This window comes from Cyprinodon tularosa, unplaced genomic scaffold (assembly GCF_016077235.1).
Source record: "Cyprinodon tularosa strain WSP-4 unplaced genomic scaffold, ASM1607723v1 ctg90, whole genome shotgun sequence".
NCBI lineage: Eukaryota > Metazoa > Chordata > Actinopteri > Cyprinodontiformes > Cyprinodontidae > Cyprinodon > Cyprinodon tularosa.
In genome coordinates, this window is record NW_024039674.1 from 1,047,062 (window position 1) to 1,067,645 (window position 20,584).

Here is a 20,584-nt window from a genome sequence, read left to right on the forward strand (position 1 = left end):
TACCCCAAAGCATATGTACAATTTTGTCTTTTTAAAAGATAAATTTCTGTTTATATATTAAAAGATAATATGATCAATAAATCAGTAGTATATCTGACCTTATTGAAAATATTTGTTCTTAGCATGTATCACTCCAAAATGCAAGGCTTTAAAAATTATTAGTTGTTTGTACGATTTAAATATATCTATAAAGTTATGATTTTCCTGATTAGGACTATCCTATGTGCAGACATGAACATACATAACAAAAGCAGGAATAAAGGTAAAATTATTTTTCATAAATTTATCCCTAGAAGTCATTAATACAGTATTCATATTCTCAGCTGAGCTGCCTGTCAGACTAAGTTCTAAACCTTATGGTTTTGAATAACTTTGTTTGAAAACAATTGCAGTTTGCTGCCAATATGACGCTTTCCAACGGATGTTCACCAATATTTTGATATCTATAGTATTTTGTGTCATCATTCAACCTTAGTTGATCAGTGGTCATTTTTAACTTAATATATCATGTGAAGCAGAACTGATTCATTGAGAAAGTGTAACTTATTTCATGTACAAATCTATTTAAAAGATCTAATATTTCTAAACGTTTTCTATTGATGTTAATAATCTTGCATTTAATAATCTCTCATTTTTAAGTTTTGTATTGGGGATAACAATTAAGTAATAAAATTATTACTAATAAGTTTTAGTTGATTTTGTGATTTTTGTTATATTATTATTGTGGTCAATGATCAATGGTAAAGTCCAACACCCCCTCCAGCGTAATGGTATGGTCCATTTCACAAATTAGCTCAAACCGTTTAGATTTTCTTTATTTTATGTCCTGTCAGCAGCACAACGGATAGATTGGAGCGTTTTGAACGGTTTCAGTTAAAGTTAACAGCAACAACTTTACAAAATGGTAAGATTAATATGAAAATATTTTTAAAATATATTTGAATGTAGGCTGAAAATTCAGGGAAAACTGAAATTCAGGGAAATTGAGCCGAATGCTTTGAACAAGCTAGCATTTTAATTCAATAGACAAGGCTTTTACTTTATTAACGAAATTGCAGTTTTTATTGACAAAAAAAGTTTTCGGGCACTCTGAACTTAGGTCAGGTTTGATTTTTTACCAACATTTGCTCTGGAAATTGATTTTAAATATATTTATTTTAGCTCATTGTGCACTTTTTTTTCCGCTGCAACGGTTGTCCCTAACGGTTTCAGCTGAACCAATGCATTTTTTTCGGTCTCTGTTATTTATTTATTTTGTCCCGTTAGGAATTTAGGTAACTGGCAGAAGTTTTGATCAAGGGTTATAATCTCATATTTGACTCCACTGCCTCCAACAGGAATGAGAATTGAGGGATTATAGGATAATCATTACAATTGTACAATACAGTGGCATGTATACATTAGCCCCAGAAGATATGCTGTTAAATTATATCTGTTTGAATGACATGACTATTTGTCTCCGTTTATAACCAAATTGTTATAAAAGGTAATTATGCAATCTTTGTTTGTTTTTTTGTCAGCGTGAGTGCATCTCCATCCACGTTGGCCAGGCTGGCGTTCAGATCGGGAATGCCTGTTGGGAGCTCTACTGCATTGAACATGAGATCCAGCCAGACGGCCATATTCAAAGTGAAATGCGCACCGGTGGAGGAGACGACTCTTTCAGCACCTTCTTCAGTGAGACTGGAGCAGGAAAATATGTCCCTAGAACGATTTTTGTGGACTTGGAGCCCACTGTTGTTGGTAAATATCTTTATTTATTTGATCTTATTTATCTTTATACTCAGTCAAACAAATAAATCCGGTCTATAATTAAAATGCGTCTCTTAGATGAAGTGAGAACTGGGCGCTTCAAACAACTGTTCCAACCTGGGCAGCTGATCTCTGGGAAGGAGGATGCTGCTAACAACTACGCCCGTGGACACTACACCATCGGGAAAGAGCTCATTGATCCTGTTATGGACAGAATCCGTAAACTGGTAGGTGGATTCAATGTTGGATTTATTGAGTTTCCACATATTTAAGGCAATATTAATAGGGCTGCTGGAGTTTGAATCCAGCTCCTGCTGAGGCCAGCTGAAGTGTATTTGAAATGAGATTTTTAAGCGTCCTTCTTGTTCTCCCTCTCTGTACACAGTGTGACCAGTGCACCGGGCTTCAGGGCTTCCTGATCTTCCATAGCTTTGGCGGAGGAACCGGCTCTGGTTTCACCTCCCTCTTGATGGAGCGCCTGTCTGTAGATTATGGCAAAAAGTCCAAGCTGGAGTTCGCCATTTACCCGGCTCCTCAGGTTTCCACGGCTGTAGTGGAGCCCTACAATGCCATCCTCACTACCCACACCACCTTGGAGCACTCAGACTGTGCTTTCATGGTGGACAATGAGGCCATCTACGACATCTGCCACAGGAACTTGGGCGTTGAGCGTCCAACCTACACTAATCTCAACAGGCTGATGGCTCAGTTGGTGTCCTCCATCACGGCATCTCTTCGCTTCGATGGAGCTCTGAATGTTGACCTGACAGAGTTCCAGACCAACCTGGTGCCCTATCCTCGGATCCACTTCCCACTGGCCGCCTATGCCCCTGTCATCTCAGCTGAAAAGGCGTGCCACGAGCAGCTCACTGTATCTGAGATCACATCCTCCTGCTTTGAGGCATCCAACCAGATGGTGAAGTGCGATCCCCGCCACGGCAAGTACATGGCCTGCTGCATGCTGTACAGAGGGGATGTGGTGCCGAAAGATGTCAACGCCGCCATCGCAACCATGAAAAGCAGGCGCACCATCCAGTTTGTGGACTGGTGTCCCACTGGCTGCCTATGCCCCTGTCATCTCAGCTGAAAAGGCGTCCCATGAGCAGCTCACTGTATCTGAGATCACATCCTCCTGCTTTGAGGCATCCAACCAGATGGTGAAGTGCGATCCCCGCCACGGCAAGTACATGGCCTGCTGCATGCTGTACAGAGGGGATGTGGTGCCGAAAGATGTCAACGCCGCCATCGCAACCATGAAAAGCAGGCGCACCATCCAGTTTGTGGACTGGTGTCCCACTGGTTTCAAAGTTGGCATCAACTACCAGCCTCCCACCGTGGTTCCTGGGGGAGACCTGGCCAAGGTTCAGAGGGCCGTGTGCATGCTGAGCAACACCACAGCCATCGCTGAAGCCTGGGCGCGTCTCGACCACAAGTTTGACCTGATGTACGCCAAGAGGGCCTTTGTCCATTGGTATGTGGGCGAGGGCATGGAGGAGGGGGAGTTCTCTGAGGCCAGAGAGGACATGGCTGCTCTGGAGAAAGATTATGAGGAGGTGGGGCACGACGGTATAGATGAAGATGAGGAGGGCGAAGAGTTCTAAATCGTAGAGCAAAATTCAGAAGTTGTTTGCTTCATGTTTATTTCTGTTTTTTAAAGCGTTTCTATTAAAGGTTATTGCAGTTTAAGTTGTTTTTTTTTTTTTTACTAAAAAGTATTTTGGATTGAGGTGTTCTGATTTACCTGTGCCGTAAATTATTACATTCATTCTGGTTCTTTATATATGGATCTTTGCTGGAGTTGGATAGCTGGGTTTTCAGAAAATGATCCAATTCTTTTGTAGTTTTTTAAATACTTCGATTGAAGAAAATAAAAACTTGCAGAGATGTCTGCTTTGTGTTGATATCAACTTGTTTCTCTCTTGTTTTCTTTCCTGACTGGTGTATTGCTGTTAAAGGCTAATTCTATTGCTCTAAATCCCTCCTTTTCCAAGCTAATTTTTTTATTTTCACAGATGTGAGAGCAAGACCTAATAAGTAGGAGCCTTGAGCCTGAGCTGCAATATAATGGTTTATATCAAACCATAGACTAGTCTAGTTAAAGTCCACATTAATTAAAGATGGGATGAAATGTTAGTTAAGAAAAATTGAGATTAATTTTTTTCACAGAAAGGACTGGTCGGTTGTTATTAACAAATGAGGAAACATAAGTTGTTCAGCCAAATCCGAAAACCCGTCATATCCTTCCTTTTTACTCCAAGCAAAATATGCTTAAACTTGTTCTAAAAGTCACAAGCTGCTGGATTCAGCAGATAGATTGTTATGCCTTCTTGTTCTGCCTGTGATTCATCCATCAATATGCAGGTGATTTGTTCAAAGACTAATAACAATAACATGATTTCTAATGTTTAATTCTTAAATTATTATATTATAGTTAAACCAGATAATGTTGCGATGTCAGGTAGGGTTGCACATGTGCATCTGAATAAATCAGAGCATCACTGAAAGGTTAATTTATTATTCAGTTAGAAAAAAATCAGATATAGAGATTCATTACACAGATTGTCATGTAATATTTAAACTACTTGTTTTAGATTATTGAGAGAATTATGGCTTACATCTTTTAAAAACTTACAATTAAGCTTCTCAGAAAATGTTATTTTTAATTAAGCCAAATAAAACGAGATATTAAATACGTATGTAACATCTGAGTGAAGAAGAATGCTGTTTTGTGACACTCCAAACCCCTATTGCTACAGAAGCTAAAGGTTTATCATTAGAGAGTTAAGAAAGTTAAGTGGAAGGAAAATCTGCTGGGGGAAAAAAACACGATTGCTAGAGACTTGAGTGTGAAGTTTCCACCAAGGTTTCCTTTCGTACATAGTCAGCAAAGCCATCTACCAGGAAATGTTTAGATCCCTTTATGCTTCCCTCTGCTGAGAGGCTACTGAGATGTTTTTTTTTTAAATAATATAAATTAGAGCAGTATATTACATTATTCTAGCCCGAACCCCACAGAGAATAATTTAAGCATTGTCAAAAAAGATGGCCAATCTTAACTACAAGTTAAATTTATTCCGTCAAACATCTACTAAAGTTATAATATTGAAGTACTGACTTTTGAAAAATACCTAAGTAATCAAAAGAACATGCATTTAAAAGTTTTCAAAAATCCAAATTATATTCATAATATCAATTCCTTTCTGTATAATTTTCAGAACTTTGTTACTTTCTTATGTATTGATGCGTAGAACCTCCAAAAACTACAGTGTAAAAATGCCTCAGAAAAATAAAGCTATTTTGTTTATTATTTTTCATTTGAACAATCATTATGATTCTCCTCACACTTTCACTGTAGAATAGAGGTTAAAGGTTGGATCTATTACCACATAAAAACTGCATTATGATTTGAGAACTCATTCTACTGAACAACTTGGCCACATGGTTTCAACTAACGCCTTATTAGAATTATAAACTACAAATAAAATCTGCCTTGAGTTTCTCACATCTGTGGAATGTCATGCAAATATCTAAAACAGTCCTAAGGGCTGCTATCTTCCATGTTGAAATTGTACTTCAAAAAAGAAAAACAGCAACAGTGGATTACAAAGCTAAGCTGAGCCAAAAGGAAAAAGTAACTAGAAGCTTCCTGGAAATGCATTGGAGTAGAAATTTTAATATTAGACTTTGGGGTAAAATAATATTGCTCATATCAGTCAGAAAAAAGTTAACCCTAATCCTCAGAAATCAGATTTTGCATGTACAGCCCATGGATTCTATAATGGTGAGCTGGTCAGATCCCACTGAGGCAAAACATCTCCATCCATGGCTCCTCCATCTCCTGTCTGTCTCCATAGATCACTGTAACTAGTCTGCATTAAACATTAAATTAGATTAGATTAGATTCAACTTTATTGTCATGACATTGGGAAAAGGTAAAAGGCAACAAAATGCAGTTTAGGTCTAACCAGAAGTGCAATAGCACTTCTGGTTAGAGGGGGGTTCCATTACATTTCAAAATGGTAATGCTAGGCTTTCCTCACTTTTCTTTTTCAGCAAAAGGACATTTTATGTTTATTAGCCTGTGCTGATGATTTAGTTTTAAAAACTTCCACCTATTTTTGAACATCAAATTTTGTATACCCAATTATCCAGATTTGCAATAACTGCAGATCGGTGTGGAATAAACGAGTCAAAAAGCTAAAAATTTCAGATTAGAGTTCCATTTTTGTATCATTAGTGTCATTTTGTGTTTCTTAAACTCTCACTGTCCTTGTCTTGACAGTGAAGAGAAAAACCCTGACTGATAGAAATTATCATTTTAGTTTTGCTAAAATATAAATGTCAAATGGCTAAAATCCAAAACAGTAAAAAGCAAAAAAATTAACATGAAATCTGAAAATCTCTTGAAGGAAATTAAACTAAAAGGAAGAAATGATCGAAAATTATTAATAAAAAAAAAAGATAAGTCATGATAAATATAGTAGTAGAGAGAAACATAATTACACAAATTTAGTGTCTGAAAGAGTTGGAAAAAATATTGGACATAATGTTAATTCTAACAGCATTAAAAACAATCATTATCTATCTATTAATCTATCCAATAAAGACGCTGACAAAAATGACCAAATTGACTTGATTTTATTTAAAGTCATGTTCGTAAGTGTATTTTCAGGCAGTAACTACATAAACATAAAACTGATCATACATGCAAGGTCGTGACCCCGGGTACGGCTACAACCAGAGCTGAAAGGTGAGCCGACGTGGAGGAACTTGAAACTGCAGCTTTATCTTACGCACAACACGTAACTTGGCCCAGACACCTCGTCATCTCATTCTGTTTGCATTCAGTCTCATGTCAGTTCTCTCTCAAACGGATAGTTCAATCAATGACAAACATCTACCAAAGAAAAAAAAAATAATACATCTTAAAGTAAATAAATGTATTTTTATTTATTCTTTGATGCAACAATGCAGACTTTATTGAATGTTACAATAAGGAATGTTTTATTGTATTGTACTTTTGGAAAACCAAAAACCGTATTCACAGTAAAGTTTGTATTACTTTATGTTATTTGTTAATTGTTTTGTATTTAGCAGCACAATATTGAGCCAAACTCTACATTTCACATAAGTATGTGTAAAAATACAAATAAAACTCATGCTTTAAAGAACCTTCAGTGTCAGCTTATGTATAGTTACACCTGGTGGCCACTAGATGGTGGCATTATACTCTGAGAAACACTGATAATTTCACATCACCTGGTCATCTGGAGACCTGGCCCAATGAGAAAGTATATCAATGATCAAAGACATCACAATTAAGGAAGTTGTCCATGCACCTATCTAGTAGAAATAAAAGTGAAGGATGAGGCTTCTACTATAAAACAGATTGAATCTTACAGCTCAGAGTCTTCAACAGCTTCTGGTTCTTTGAGAACATCAAGACGCCTTTTGCAAGCGTCCAGCAGCTTTTTTCTAGGGCCTAATGGAATATGAATGCTACTGAGGTCCTGATCTGAACATAGCACGAGTGCCTCCATGTCAATCTTCTCACGATTGAGGATGGGTAAGAACTCACTGAGGCCCTGAGTGGCTAGGAAAGTCTCTAGAGGATTATTATCTGGCTCCATGTCTTCATCTAACCCAATGTCGGCCTCTTCCCAAGGTAATTCTTGCAGGTTCATCTCCTGTAGGCTTATTGCGCTGCCGATACTGTCCTCATCAAAGCTAGGAGAGCGCTGAGGTAGACGGACGTTAGGTGCTCTACCGATAGGTTCACTTCCTACAACACTCCCTTCATCTCGTCCTCCAATCCCGAACATACCGCCTGTCATATAGTTCCTTCTGAAGACCATAGTGCCAAGACCAGGGCGGTTAAAAAGAGAGTCCCGGCCAGAGTCTGCGCTTATTTCAGAGTACGCAGCCTCATAGAGGCCGGGGTCACTCATGGCACGAGAAACTGTGTCAACGTCGTCATCATTATCCCGGGGGAACATGTCCCGGATGTTGAGGCGGGTCCGTTCTTTAGGGTTGGCGTAAGTGCCTTGTTTAAGGAACATGACGTCGTTACCGAGCTGCAGGCCTGAAAGTGAGCGGACACTCTTCCTCCCGTCTTCGTAGATCTTGAACGTTCCATCAACCTGCTTCTTCTTCTCGAGTTTCTTCTGAAGCTTGGCCTTGCCCTTGGCTGTTGAATGCAACGTAGCCTGAAAATAAAATGAGCCTTCTTAAACCACAGTCAGTGTTTTTAAAACCAAAGAAGTTTGGCAAACTTTTCACAGTAACTTATGTTTTTAAGATAGAGAGATATAGTTGTCATGCATATTCCAAGTGAAAAAGTAAACTTTTTAAGGTAGAGGAGTAGCCTCTCTATTGCCTCTTCTTTATGGCTGATTTTCATTCATAACTGATGAATAGCGGAGGAATTATTACTACATCCAAGGCCTCACTGCATTGATATATACCACTACTATCACTATTGAACAAGCAAGTATTTTCCTCCTTTAGACAAACAAGTGACCTAGAAACTAGACTTCAATGATTCCTTTACCAATTCTACCAGACTAATAATCTTGTGAAAGGGGAAAAAAAAAAAAGAACTACACTACCGCTTTAGATTGGGGATTAATATTTAAAAATTGTTAGGAGACATCTTTCAAACACTATCGGGTAGGGCTGGGCGATATGACCTGAAATCAATATCATAATAAATTGGGCAGTTTTACCTCGATAACGATAAATGCACGTTAAATACTCCGGCTCCTTTATCAGAAATAAAGGCATGTGCAGGAAATGCAACTAATCTATTTAAAATTTATTTATTGAATAAATCACATTACATCAAAAGCGTGGTTGTGCTGTAGGTGGAAGAATTCCCGACATTTTTCAGACAATCTTTGCATTTCGTCGTCTTTTTCTCAACATCTATGGCGTAATTATGGTGCCACCGAACTGAGCGTGCTGTTAGAAAAATTTGCATTGTTTAACTCTGACAACTCACTCTCGACTTCATCTCTGCTTTCCCTCGGCTCCATAGGATTAAAAGGGAAAGTAAACATTCAACCAAACTAACTTAATTCACGAGATTGTGCCAGGAAAAATGGATGAATTAAGTTTATTTCTTTTAAAGACATGGGAATGTTGGCGCCGATTATCGCAGTGAATTGACGGTAATAATAAAAATCCGGTTTATCGCCAAGCCCCACTATCAGGTCATCTCTCCTCTGGGATGCCTTGATCAATGGAGGAAACTCGTCTGTCCTCTTTCTTAACCCTTTTGATTCTCCTGAAACATCAGCTGGTTTTTAGGTTGAACTGTTATTGATACCTAACCTTTTCAGAAGAGTGTAAAGAATGCCACTCATGTGGTTACTGTCCTTATTGCTAAAATCCCATCTAGGGTTTGAGAGCAGCACCTTCATCAATTTATTTAAAGTAATAATCCCTACTTTTCTCACAAGCATCATTATAGCATATAAAATAGTGTTGGTATTGTTTATAATTACGTTTGGAACACCACCTGTGAATATGGCATGTTGGAGGTAACAGTGTTGAACTTTCGGCTTAGTGTGCTGCTGCTGGTGTAGCTGGAGAAACTAATAGCATCCAGGTTGTCCAGAGCCACTGACTCCTTCATGAACTTTCTCTCCATGCGCTCCCTGTGTCTCCTCTGGAGCTTCTCGCAGTTCTTGATGCGGCGTTCCGCCGCCCGGAATGCCCTGTCCTTCAGCTTGCTGACCAGCTTAGGGTTCAGGGTGATCTGCTTGGCGGCAGTGGAATCCAGGTATCGAACACAGTCCATATGGCCCTTGGCAGCGGCCATGTCCAGAGGTGTGTGGTAGTCGTTGTCCAGACACCACACGTTGGCACCAAAAGCAACCAGGAAGGAGAGAGAAGGGAGGTGGCCGTTGGCAGCTGCCAGATGGAGTGGCGTGTTCCCCCAGATGTCACATTTGTCTGGGTCACCTCTGTGAAACATTGAAAGGAAAAGTCTTGAATTCAATCAATATTAATCTTAAAGTTTTGCTTTTAGGTCTGCATGCAATAATTGACAGAAAAGGCAAGAAAGTACTTTCATTATGAGTATAAACAAATTCAATCAGTCACACGAGATGTTAATTGGGATGGACATTAAATCTATAATTTCTGACATGGAAATATTTTTTTTTATAAAATCCTTGTCTTCCTTTTATCATTTCATTTATCTAGCATTAAAACAATAAATAGAAGAAAGCAAGGGTGGTTGATTTGATTTCACTAAATTTTATTATATTAAATGTTGTTATAGTCCATATTATAGATAATTCTTAAAACTAGTTGTTGTAGATGCTGATAGTTGTAGGCAGGAAGGATCTCTTGTAGCAGTCTGTATAACAGCAGCTCCAGATAATCCTCTGACTAAAGAAGACATTCAGTTATTGAACAACAGCCTGATGTACTGGATGCTCAGGGATGCCCATGATGTTCATCATTTTGTGAAGAATTCTTATTTGTAAAATAAACAAAAAAACAAGTTTACATAAATCAGTCTGTATATATTCCAAGCCGGAGGACAATATCAGAATCACCAAAGAAGGTTAATAAATAATAAATAAGAATGTTTAACCCTAAAGGAAAGATCTTTGGTACTCTGTGTCTATTGCCTTAAGATTTTTGGATAAGTCATTAGAATAATTAAAATTATTAACCAATTGTGTCTGTAAATACTGAAAATTTTGAGCACAGTTTTGCTCTGCCATTGTGATAAACAACAACAACAACAAAATAAACTTTAAAGACATCCTGGGTTTGGCTATACTTAGCATTCCAAAACATTTTCTAACATTTTTATATTGCATACTTTTCCTGACTAAAGTATCAGGTGTTCTCCAGATTTTTAATATATTAATATGGTATCAAATTCAGATTCTGTTTCTAGACTTAACATCTTGAATCTGGAAAAATCCTAGAAAGTAAGAAGGACAATTAATATTTAGTTGACAGATGTAAGGAACGATGAACTGAAAAATATTTTAGACAAAGGGAAATAGAGCATGGAAAAAAATTATAAAACTTACACTACATTGCATATTTTAGTGAGTTCTGTTTTTTTTTTTTCATATTTATTGTATCCTGGAAGTATCCTAGGTCAGAATCTACTTTTTCAGACTTGTGTGAAACACATAATACTGGTTTCCAAAAATATATTCTTTGAAATGTGTGCTTTTTTTGAAAAAACAAAACGCAACATTTACCAGATAAAAAAACAGATACATTTTGATTCACTCCTTTCATATAAAACAAGTATTATGAATACATTCTCACATACAGCTTTGATAATCAGCATTGAAATCACCTGAAATAAGTGGAGAACTAAGCAGCCACAGATACAAACAAATCCCAGAGTAATTAAAATGAAAATTTGTACTCTCTGGATACTGTGCTACTGTAGATGTTGCCTTACATCAGTTATACCAATAAAACCCCTATGATATTATATTATATTTCATAACTAGCTGTATCTGTAGCATCATTTAAAGTGTTCAGGTAAACTGATTTTAAAGGAAATTAATGTTTTTTTTACTTTTCCTCTCCCTTCTAATGTTGAATGATTTTAACTATAGAAGCCCACATCTGCAGTTTATTCCTCCAGATGTTACTAAATAATTTTCTAAACATGAACCTGATCATTCAGCTGCAGCAGAAACAAACTTTCTTTCCCTCCTCTTACATGGCCAGGCCGTGATCAATAATTGAAACTCTGCAGGTTAAACATGACAGGGGTGACGTTGCATTATTCATCGCGCACACACCCACTAACATGGTCACCACAGCCTCGTCAGCGTCACCTCTGACTTTAATTTCATCAGTAATGCAAACGAGGTGTCAACTTGATCGCATCTGGAAACCATTTTTAAGTTCTTCACTCTGCTTTTGGATTTTAAAACAGATCCAGTTGCGCAGGCGGGAAATATCTCCCTGAGCAAACGGAGCAGGAATCACACCTACGTAACTCAGACAGTAACCTGATCACCCACAGCACCTTCAAATTAGAGGTGATAAAGCAGAGACGCAAGACAAACAACAAATCTTTTTCCTAGAAACAAAAAATAAAAGGCTGATGTCCAGACATTTAAAACGAGGATGCTATGGATGTCCACATTTCATAAAAACTCCTATGAATTAACTACTTCTGAAAGCATTTCAGGCCAGTTTTGGTGCTCATGGTTCCTTTAAAGCAAGTAAAAGAATAAATAATGACAAAAAATAGAATTTATCTGCATGTCATTCTTTTTTATACACTTAAAAAGGTGTACATTTAATTGAAAATCACATCTATACAAGTCTATACAAATCATGACCATATATGGGGTGATGATACGTGACAGCAGAAACTGACTGTCTATCGTTCTAAATATAAAAATGAGAAAATTTTATTATTTTACAGACAAAAAAAAATTGTACAACTGAATTCAACTTGGTAGTGATGTTTAGCCAGACATTTGCCAGTGACTACACATGATGGCGCTCCAATGGCAGTAAAGAAAGGGGATTGAGGAGGCCCACCGGATTCTTCAATTATTGCAAAGCAGAGAAACGGATTTAATTTAAGCAAACAGGTAAAGATTTAAACAGAAGAGAATAACTTGTTTTTAATATATTTAGTTAAAATGTATCGTTACTATTATAACACATTTAAATATGTCGAGATTTTTCAACAATCCACTCCTTGGGTTTCCATAGCGGATTGTTAAATCTGTTTAGATAAAGATGTATACTCATAAAATAGTGGGATACCACCAGCTGCTAACTTTTTCAGTTACATTTGTAGTGCTTGTTTTTAAACCTGATTGTTTTACAAGGTTATTAATAGAATAAAAGCTAGTTTTTAAAAGTGATGTATGTCATATATACCGGTATATGTGTGACATATATTATATATATATATATATATATATATATATATATATATATATATATATATATATATATATATATATATATATATATATCCATCCATCCATTATCTGACACGCTTGTCCCAAGTGGGGTGGCGAGGGATGCTGGTGTCTATCTCCAGCAGTCAATGGGCGGGAGGCGGGGTACATCCTGGACAGGTCGCGACTCGCCAGTCTATGGCAGGGCAACACAGAGACAAACAGGACAAACAACCATTCAAGCACACACACTCACACCTAAAAAGAATTTAGAGAAGTCAATTAAGCTAACAGTCATGGTTTTGGACTGTGGGAGGAAGCCGGAGTACAAGGAGAGAACCCATGCATGCTCAGGGAGAACCATGCAAACTCCATGCAGAAACAGGCCGGGAATCGAACCCAGAACCTTCCAAGTTATGAAACATTAGTGAAAAATAAACAGATTAATTGGAATTAGGAAGAATAAAATCTGAGATTAGATTTTTTAGCCATATCGCTCAGCTCTATTACATACAAATAACTAACAACTAATATCTGATTACATGACTTGAAAAAGTTGAATAAAAAACTGTACACCAAACTCGAGATTTTCTTTTTGTAAAAACTTAAAACAGACGCGTATCGTTGTTTTATTTACTCTCCTTCCACTCAGGTGAGCAATCTTTTTGTAAACTTCAGGTGGAGCTGGTTCCCGCAGTATGTTACCCCAAGTTACCTACAAATATCATGTTTGTATAAATGAGTGGCATCAGGTGAATGTCTCCATAGTGTGAAGCACTTTAATTGGTCGATATAAGAACATAAAACCTGTATAAATTCTATTCATTTGCCATTTTACTAATTATGCACTTCTCTTTATATCTTTATCACATGGCAGCATAATTACAAGTAATCAACACTGATATGACAAAAAGTGGAAAAGTTAAATCTATTCATCTATAAATAGCATCTAGTGAGCAGGAATTATTTCTAGTAATAAAATAATCAAGCCATTTAATAGAGATGTTTGTCGGTGTTTGAGTAGGAAGTGTTTTAATATTTTTGGCACACTTTAAATAAATTATAAATGACTAAAACATGTTGAAATAGAGCATAATTAGGTTTTCACTCTCAAATAAAAAATGTAGCTTTTTTTTTTTTTTTTTTTTTTTTTTTTTTACATATTTGCTCTGTTTAGTGCTTTGAGTTGGATATGTTTTTGGCATATTTTGGAGAGTGTGTACTCCAGTTAACAAACATTTTAAGACTAAATTAGTTGATATTCATTTAGTCAATCATACTCCAATTACCCGTTTCAGCCCCAGAGTCTATGTGAACATAATAATTCATAGTTTAAACATGAATAAAAATGCCTTGTTTGTGTTTAATTCCTTATATTCAGTTATATAATGTTTAAATGAAATGTTTCTTATCATACAGAAGATAATAAATGGTTAACCAAACACTAAAATATAGATATACTGAGGATAATATAAGACAGTAAAGATGATTTATTTGGTATTTTAATTAAAAACACAAGTAAATACATATCTTTACAACTCTGTTATTTACTCTCTGCTGGTTCTTTCATTTCAGTCAATCTTTCTCTGACCTTTCTCTCTCTCTCTCTCTCTCTCTGACCTTTCCAAAGTGATAAATTGAACCCAGGATAGATTTGTTTTGCTTGAGCAGATAACAAGAAGGCACTTTGATTAGCATCCTGCTCTGATTATGAAATTCTTACATTTTTAACAAGGATATCCAATCAAACCCAACAGTTTTTGGATCATTTGCAGTCCCTAAAAGTAAAATGCTAACTTGCTTAACAGATTGTGTGGTGAAATGGATCATAAATGGACATAAAGCTGTCTACAGTGTGCATTCACTTGTCGTTAATCCTGACCTTTCATATGATGAGGCTTTTAAATCATGTGCATTTTTTCTTTACTGTTCATTAAGAAGGCAGAAACATTTAGTACAAACTAAATTTATCTTCTAATATTAGGCTTCAATTTTAAATTATCTGGATTTCGATTTAGTTAAATGCATTTCTTAAATTTAAGTTAGATATTGTTCAAAAATTGTGCAACATGTGTTAAATGTATGTATTTCTCTATTAATCTCCCAGGTTTATTAAAAAGCATTTGAAATGTGAGGATTCACCCTCTGCCCACGATGAGCCGCAGCGCCTCCAGGTTGCCATGGTAAGCGGCCCATAAGGTCGGCGTCATCCCATCCTCGTCCGGGGCGTTCAGGTCCTTCCGCGTGGCTTCCTTCAGGACGTCCAGGTAGCCGTCCCGGGCCGCCCGGTGGTACCGGTCGTTCATGACGGACGCCTGGGTTCAGTCTGATTACCAGTCCATAATCGTGTTTCCGGCTAAAGAGCCGATTCTATGTCCGGCACTCTGTTGGTCCAGCGGCCTGCAGAGCCACGGATCGCCTGGACAGCTGGTTGTTAGGAGACGGGAGGAGTGGGCGGAGTCTCCAGGTAAAGACACGCCCACTTTTATATAAAATCCCTCCTATAGCATACAGCTGTGGACGGAAGAGGATTAGTGCCACTGAAAAAATAAAAATAGTTAATTAATTTGTTTAATTTTATTTCAGCATAATATGAGAAAAAAAAAATCTGAATTCTGACTTTACACTCAGAATTTTGGATCTTATTGTAGATGGGCACCATGAAGGAAGAGATGTGGGAGCACTCAGATTCACTAACAAAGATGTGAGTTGTTTGGGAGGGCCAGTAACACAGTGGTGAAAAATTATTTTTATAGAAAAAAGTCAGAATTCGGAGATTTAAGTCAGAATACTGACACTAAAGTCAGAATTTTGAGAAAAAAAAGTCAGAATTCTGAGATTAAAATCAAAACTCTGAAAATAAAGTCTGATTTCCGAGATTAAAGTCAGAATTCTGAGAAAAAAAAATCAGAATTCTGAGATTGGAGTCAGAATTCTGAGAAAAAAAGTCAGAATTCGGAGATTAAAGTCAGAATACTGACACTACAGTCAGAATTTTTAGGAAAAAAAGTCAGAATTCTGAGATCAAAGTCAGATTTCCAAGATTTAAGTTAGAATTCTGAAATTTTTCCCATATTAAACTGAAAATAATACTTACAAATCAGTTAACTTTTTCAATTTTTTTCAGTGGCCCTAATCCTCTTCCGTAGCTGTGTGAGGGAGAGGTTCCAAAACATTTCAGCTTCTAATGCTCTTGTGGTCAACTAATGACCCAATTCTACAAAATGAATTAACCATGGATGTAACAATAATAATAATCCAGCCTCAACAATCTGAGTCTTTGGGTTGGTGCAATTTTAAGTGATGCCTTTATATTGTTATGCATTTTATCATAAATGTTTGGTTTTGGGGGATTATTTTTACACTATTGTTGCAGAAAAAAATAAATATTGTAAAAATGCCATGCAATTCAAAGGTTAACCTTGCTTTTTCTTCATATCATATTTTTTTAAATTTCTTCAATTCAATTCAGTTAATTTATATAGCGCCAAATACAATACAGGTCATCTCAAGGCACTTTACAGTTTAAACTATTTTTTCAAATTTTTTTATATTTCCTTTTTCAGATCGAGTTTTAAACATTTCATTCTTTTAAAATAGCGTTTTACAGATCACATTCTCTTCACATCAAATACTTGTCCTTGACAAATGAAATGTTGTTGCAAGCCTCCATGCAGACCAATAGAAATGTGTCTTTGCTCCTCACTCCTGAGGAGAGTCTGACCACAGAAGAGAATGTGGTCTATAAAGCGCAATTTGAAAAGACTGTTATACATAAAACTAAATCTTGAAAAAATTTGGAAGAACAGAAATGTTTCTTATAAAACCCTTTTTTCTGGTTATGAAATTTTACAAAGTTTAACTTCTGGATTGCATTTCTTTCTGAAATGACCATTTACAAAATGTACTCTTTATAATAAAGAGTAATAGGCCATATAGGCCATATATATATATATATATATATATATATATATATATATATATATATATATATATATATATATATATATATATATATATATATATATATATATATATATATATATATACACACACACACACACACACACACTACCCGTTCAAAATTTTGGGGTCACATTGAAATGTCCTTATTTTTGAAGGAAAAGCACTGTACTTTTCAAAGAAGATAACTACTCTAAACTTTAAAGAAATTCAATCTATACATTGCTAATGTGGTAAATGACTATTCTAGCAGCAAATGTCTGGTTTTTGGTGCAATATCTACATAGGTGTATAGAGGCCCATTTCCAGCAACTATCACGCCAGTGTTCTAATGGTATAATGTGTTTGCTCATTGGCTCAGAAGGCTAATTGATGATTAGAAGACCCTTGTGCAATCATGTTCACACATCTGAAAACAGTTTAGCTCGTTGCTTCATTCTCTCTCTGTTCTCCTATTCTGCAGAATCTGTTAGTTCAATCTCTAACCTTCTGCTCTCTCTGCTTTTCCTCAGAGTAGCTTTGCCTTGTCTGTTCCTGTTTGGCTGTGACGTCATCCTGGAAAGAAACATCAGCTGTGCTGCTTCTATCAACACCCTTGTTTATAGATGTTGGAGATCAGCCTGTTTTCCAGTGTGGTCCTGTTTCTCTGACCGTGACTGAGTGGATGTGCTCTCTTCGTCCTCTGGCATGGGAGCTGCCTTGGAGCTCGTCTGCCTGGCTGTGTGTTTCCTGGACGGGGCCGCCTTTTACAGCTGCTTTTTGTGTCTCTGCTTCTGTCTCCTTGAACCCCAGTCGGCCTCAGCAGATGGCCGCTCACACTGAGCCTGGTTCTGCTGGAGGTTTCTTCCTGTTAAAAGGGAGTTTTTCCTCTCCACTGTCGCTACAAGCATGCTTAGTGTGGGGGATTGTATTTGAGTCAATGAGTCAATGCAATCAACTGGTTTTCCTTAGATAGAAAACTTTGTATCAATTTGACTGTATGATCTGGTTGAACTGTAAAGTGCCTTGAGATTGACATGTGTTGTGAATTTGGCGCTATATAAATAAACTGAATTGAATTGAATTGAATTGTTACAGAAGCTACAAAACTGACCTTTCTTTGAGCAGATTGAGTTTCTGGAGCATCACATTTGTGGGGTCAATTAAATGTTCAAAATGGCCAGAAAAAGAGAACTTTCACCTGAAACTCGACAGTCTATTCTTGTTCTTAGAAATGAAGTGTACTGCTGTACACACTATACGGTGTGTACTGCTCTCTTCAGTGGACAGCACAAACAGGCTCTAACCAGAGTAGAAAAAGAAGTTGCACAGCTGAGCAAGAAGATCAGTACAGTACATTAGAGTCTCTAGTTTAAGAAACAGACGCCTCACAGGTCCCCAACTGGCATCTTCATTAAATAGTACCCGTTAAATAGTACCCGCAAAATACCAGTGTCAACATCTACAGTGAAGAGGCGGCTGCGGGATTCTGGGCTTCAGGGCAGAGTGGCAAAGAAAAAGCCATATCTGAGACTGGCCAATAAAAGAAAAAGATTAAGATGGGCAAAAGAACACAGGCATTGGACAGAGGAAGATTGGAAAAAAGTGTTGTGGACGGATGGATCCAAGTTTGAGGTGTTTGGATCACAAAGAACGTTTGTGAGACACAGAACAAATGAAAAGATGCTGGAAGAATGCCTGGTGCCATCTGTTAAGCATGCTGGTGGTAATGTGATGGTCTGGAGTTGCTTTGGTGCTGGTAAGGTGGGAGATTTTGTACAGGGTAAAAGGGATTCTGAATAAGGAAGGCTATCCCTCTATTTTGCAACGCCCTGCCATACCCAGTGGACAGCGCTTGATTGGAGCCAATTTCATCCCACAACAGGACAATGACCCTAAACACACCTCCAAATTGTGCAAGAACTATTTAGAGCAGAAGCAGGCAACTGGTATTCTGTAATGGAGTGGCCAGCGCAGTCATTAGATCTGAACCCCATTGACCTGTTGTGGGAGCAGCTTGAAAGTATGGTATGCAAGAAGTGCCCATCCAACCAATCCAACTTGCTGGAGCTGCTTCTGGAAGCGTGGGGTGCAATTTCTCCAGATGACCTCAACAAATTAACAGCTAGAATGCCAAAGGTCTGCAATGCTGTAATTGCAGCAAATGGAGGATTCTTTGACGAAAGCAAAGTTTGATGTAAAAAAAAAATCACTATATTTGCACCATTAAAAAAGTATATAAAACCCTCACTTCTATTTTGTATCACCCTTAAGTGCATTTGTTTATCATAAAAAAAGGAAAAACTAAATCATATCAAGACCTTTTCAGGGTCAAACAGCACATCTTGGATTTTTCTTATTTTATCCATGTACTCTGGTTTATCTTCCTCTTAAACTGGTACTTAAAGTTACAAAGATGTATTTTTTTTTTATTTCTGCTCTTCAAAAAGGAAAAGACAAGAGCACATGGAATTTAAATTAGTTAGATGTGTGCCGAATATCCAACCTCAGATTTAAAAGGTTTGTTGCAGTTTTCTGTGAGAACAACAGCAATAAAAAGGGGAATACATTTTAGAGCTGCCATAAACTGTGGAGGGCATACTATAATTTTAAAGCAATCATAGCTATTCAGGGAGTTAAGGACATTTTCTTCCAAAACGTGTGGTATCTTACATCAATTTGGTTTTTAACCCTTTAACTGCCTTGTCAACTTCCAACCTACCTTTCACTTAGCAAATCAACCATTTTGTGCACCAGGCAGTTAAAGGGTTAATATAAATGTTCTGCTGAGACTCCATCCAGCCCAGTGGCTTTATTGTTAGATAATTTGGAAATAGCTTTATGAACCTCATAAGGCAGGATTTCATCTATATGGTCAACATTATTTACAGAGCATGGTTCACTATGGATACAATTAAATAATCTGCTGTAATGTTGGTGCCACAGCTCCACTATGTTAGCAGTGCCTGATATGCCATCAACTGAACATGGGAGGGATGTTTTGTAGGATGTCATACCTCTAACTTCTTTCCAGAAGCCTTGGTTGTTGTTACAGAGGAGTTTTCCGGCCATTGAGTCAGACCTCATTGCTCTTTCATTTTTACCAATATAACGCACAGCATACTTATATTGGGCATTGGTATACTTTTTATGTTCAAAGACAGGCCCTGATCTTGGTCTACCTGCCTCAATCCATTCCTTAGAAGCCTCTCGAGCTCTATTAAAAAATTTAACCACGTGGGTATTCCAACCTGGCCTGATCTTATTTTTCTTTTTTATTTGTTTATGAAAGTGTTTAGTTGATGCTATCAAAACATTCATTATTTCATTATACACAGAACAAATGGATCTAATGTCTAATGTGTGTACAGTAATGCTTTTTCATCAAACGGATAACTTCTCCATTAGATTTAGATGGCTGTGAAGAGCATACGAATGTCACCGTGCACTTACCAAGTTCATTATTTACAGAATCAATAAGAGAATCGGAATCGTGAAAATCTTATCAATTCCCAACCCCAAGGATCACACATTTGAAGAAACTAGCGGCATTAAAGGTGCAGTAGTTCTTGGAAAAACGGTTCCAGCAAGCTATATTTTTAAATACACACAGCCATGCCCCTCCCTTCAGACCACCCATCGAAACCATGCCTTCAAAATACATGAACGCGCATTCTGTCTGTTGAGGTGATCGAGAACCAAACAAGCTGAGACCGACGACAACAGTGGCTAGCTTCCAGCCATGGCATCCTCTTCTCTTTCTACGGTTAGATTGTTCAACATCTCAATGAACGTAAACAGGCTGTCACTGTTGTAACTGCAAGAAATATTGATAGTAGATGTATACTATATGAGATGATGAATTTTGACTTGTTGGTTTGTTACTCACTCATTTTATTTATTATTATTATATTTACTTTTTTATTATATTGTTATATTTTTTATACTCTCTTCACTTTTTTGGTTTAGGAACA

At 37.1% G+C, this 20,584-nt stretch overlaps 2 protein-coding genes across 2 annotated transcripts; one reads left to right on the forward strand and one right to left on the reverse strand.

Moving 5' to 3' along the window:
* Positions 1-785: 785 nt before the first annotated feature.
* LOC119775924 (tubulin alpha-8 chain-like) lies at positions 786-3,653 on the forward strand. The gene is made up of 5 exons (XM_038274082.1): positions 786-904; positions 1,521-1,743; positions 1,831-1,979; positions 2,138-2,602; positions 2,844-3,653. The coding sequence occupies exons 1-5, from the start codon at positions 902-904 to the stop codon at positions 3,351-3,353; spliced, it is 1,350 nt and encodes a 449-aa protein (XP_038130010.1). The 5' UTR covers positions 786-901; the 3' UTR covers positions 3,354-3,653.
* A 2,718-nt stretch (positions 3,654-6,371) lies between these two features.
* Positions 6,372-15,113, reverse strand: LOC119775992 (Usher syndrome type-1G protein homolog). Its single transcript, XM_038274180.1, has 3 exons — positions 14,811-15,113; positions 9,272-9,719; positions 6,372-7,958 (listed from the first exon to the last, which is right to left on the reverse strand). Exons 1-3 carry the CDS (start codon positions 14,972-14,974, stop codon positions 7,149-7,151), a joined length of 1,422 nt encoding a protein of 473 aa, XP_038130108.1. The 5' UTR covers positions 14,975-15,113; the 3' UTR covers positions 6,372-7,148.
* Between the last annotated feature and the right edge of the window lie 5,471 nt (positions 15,114-20,584).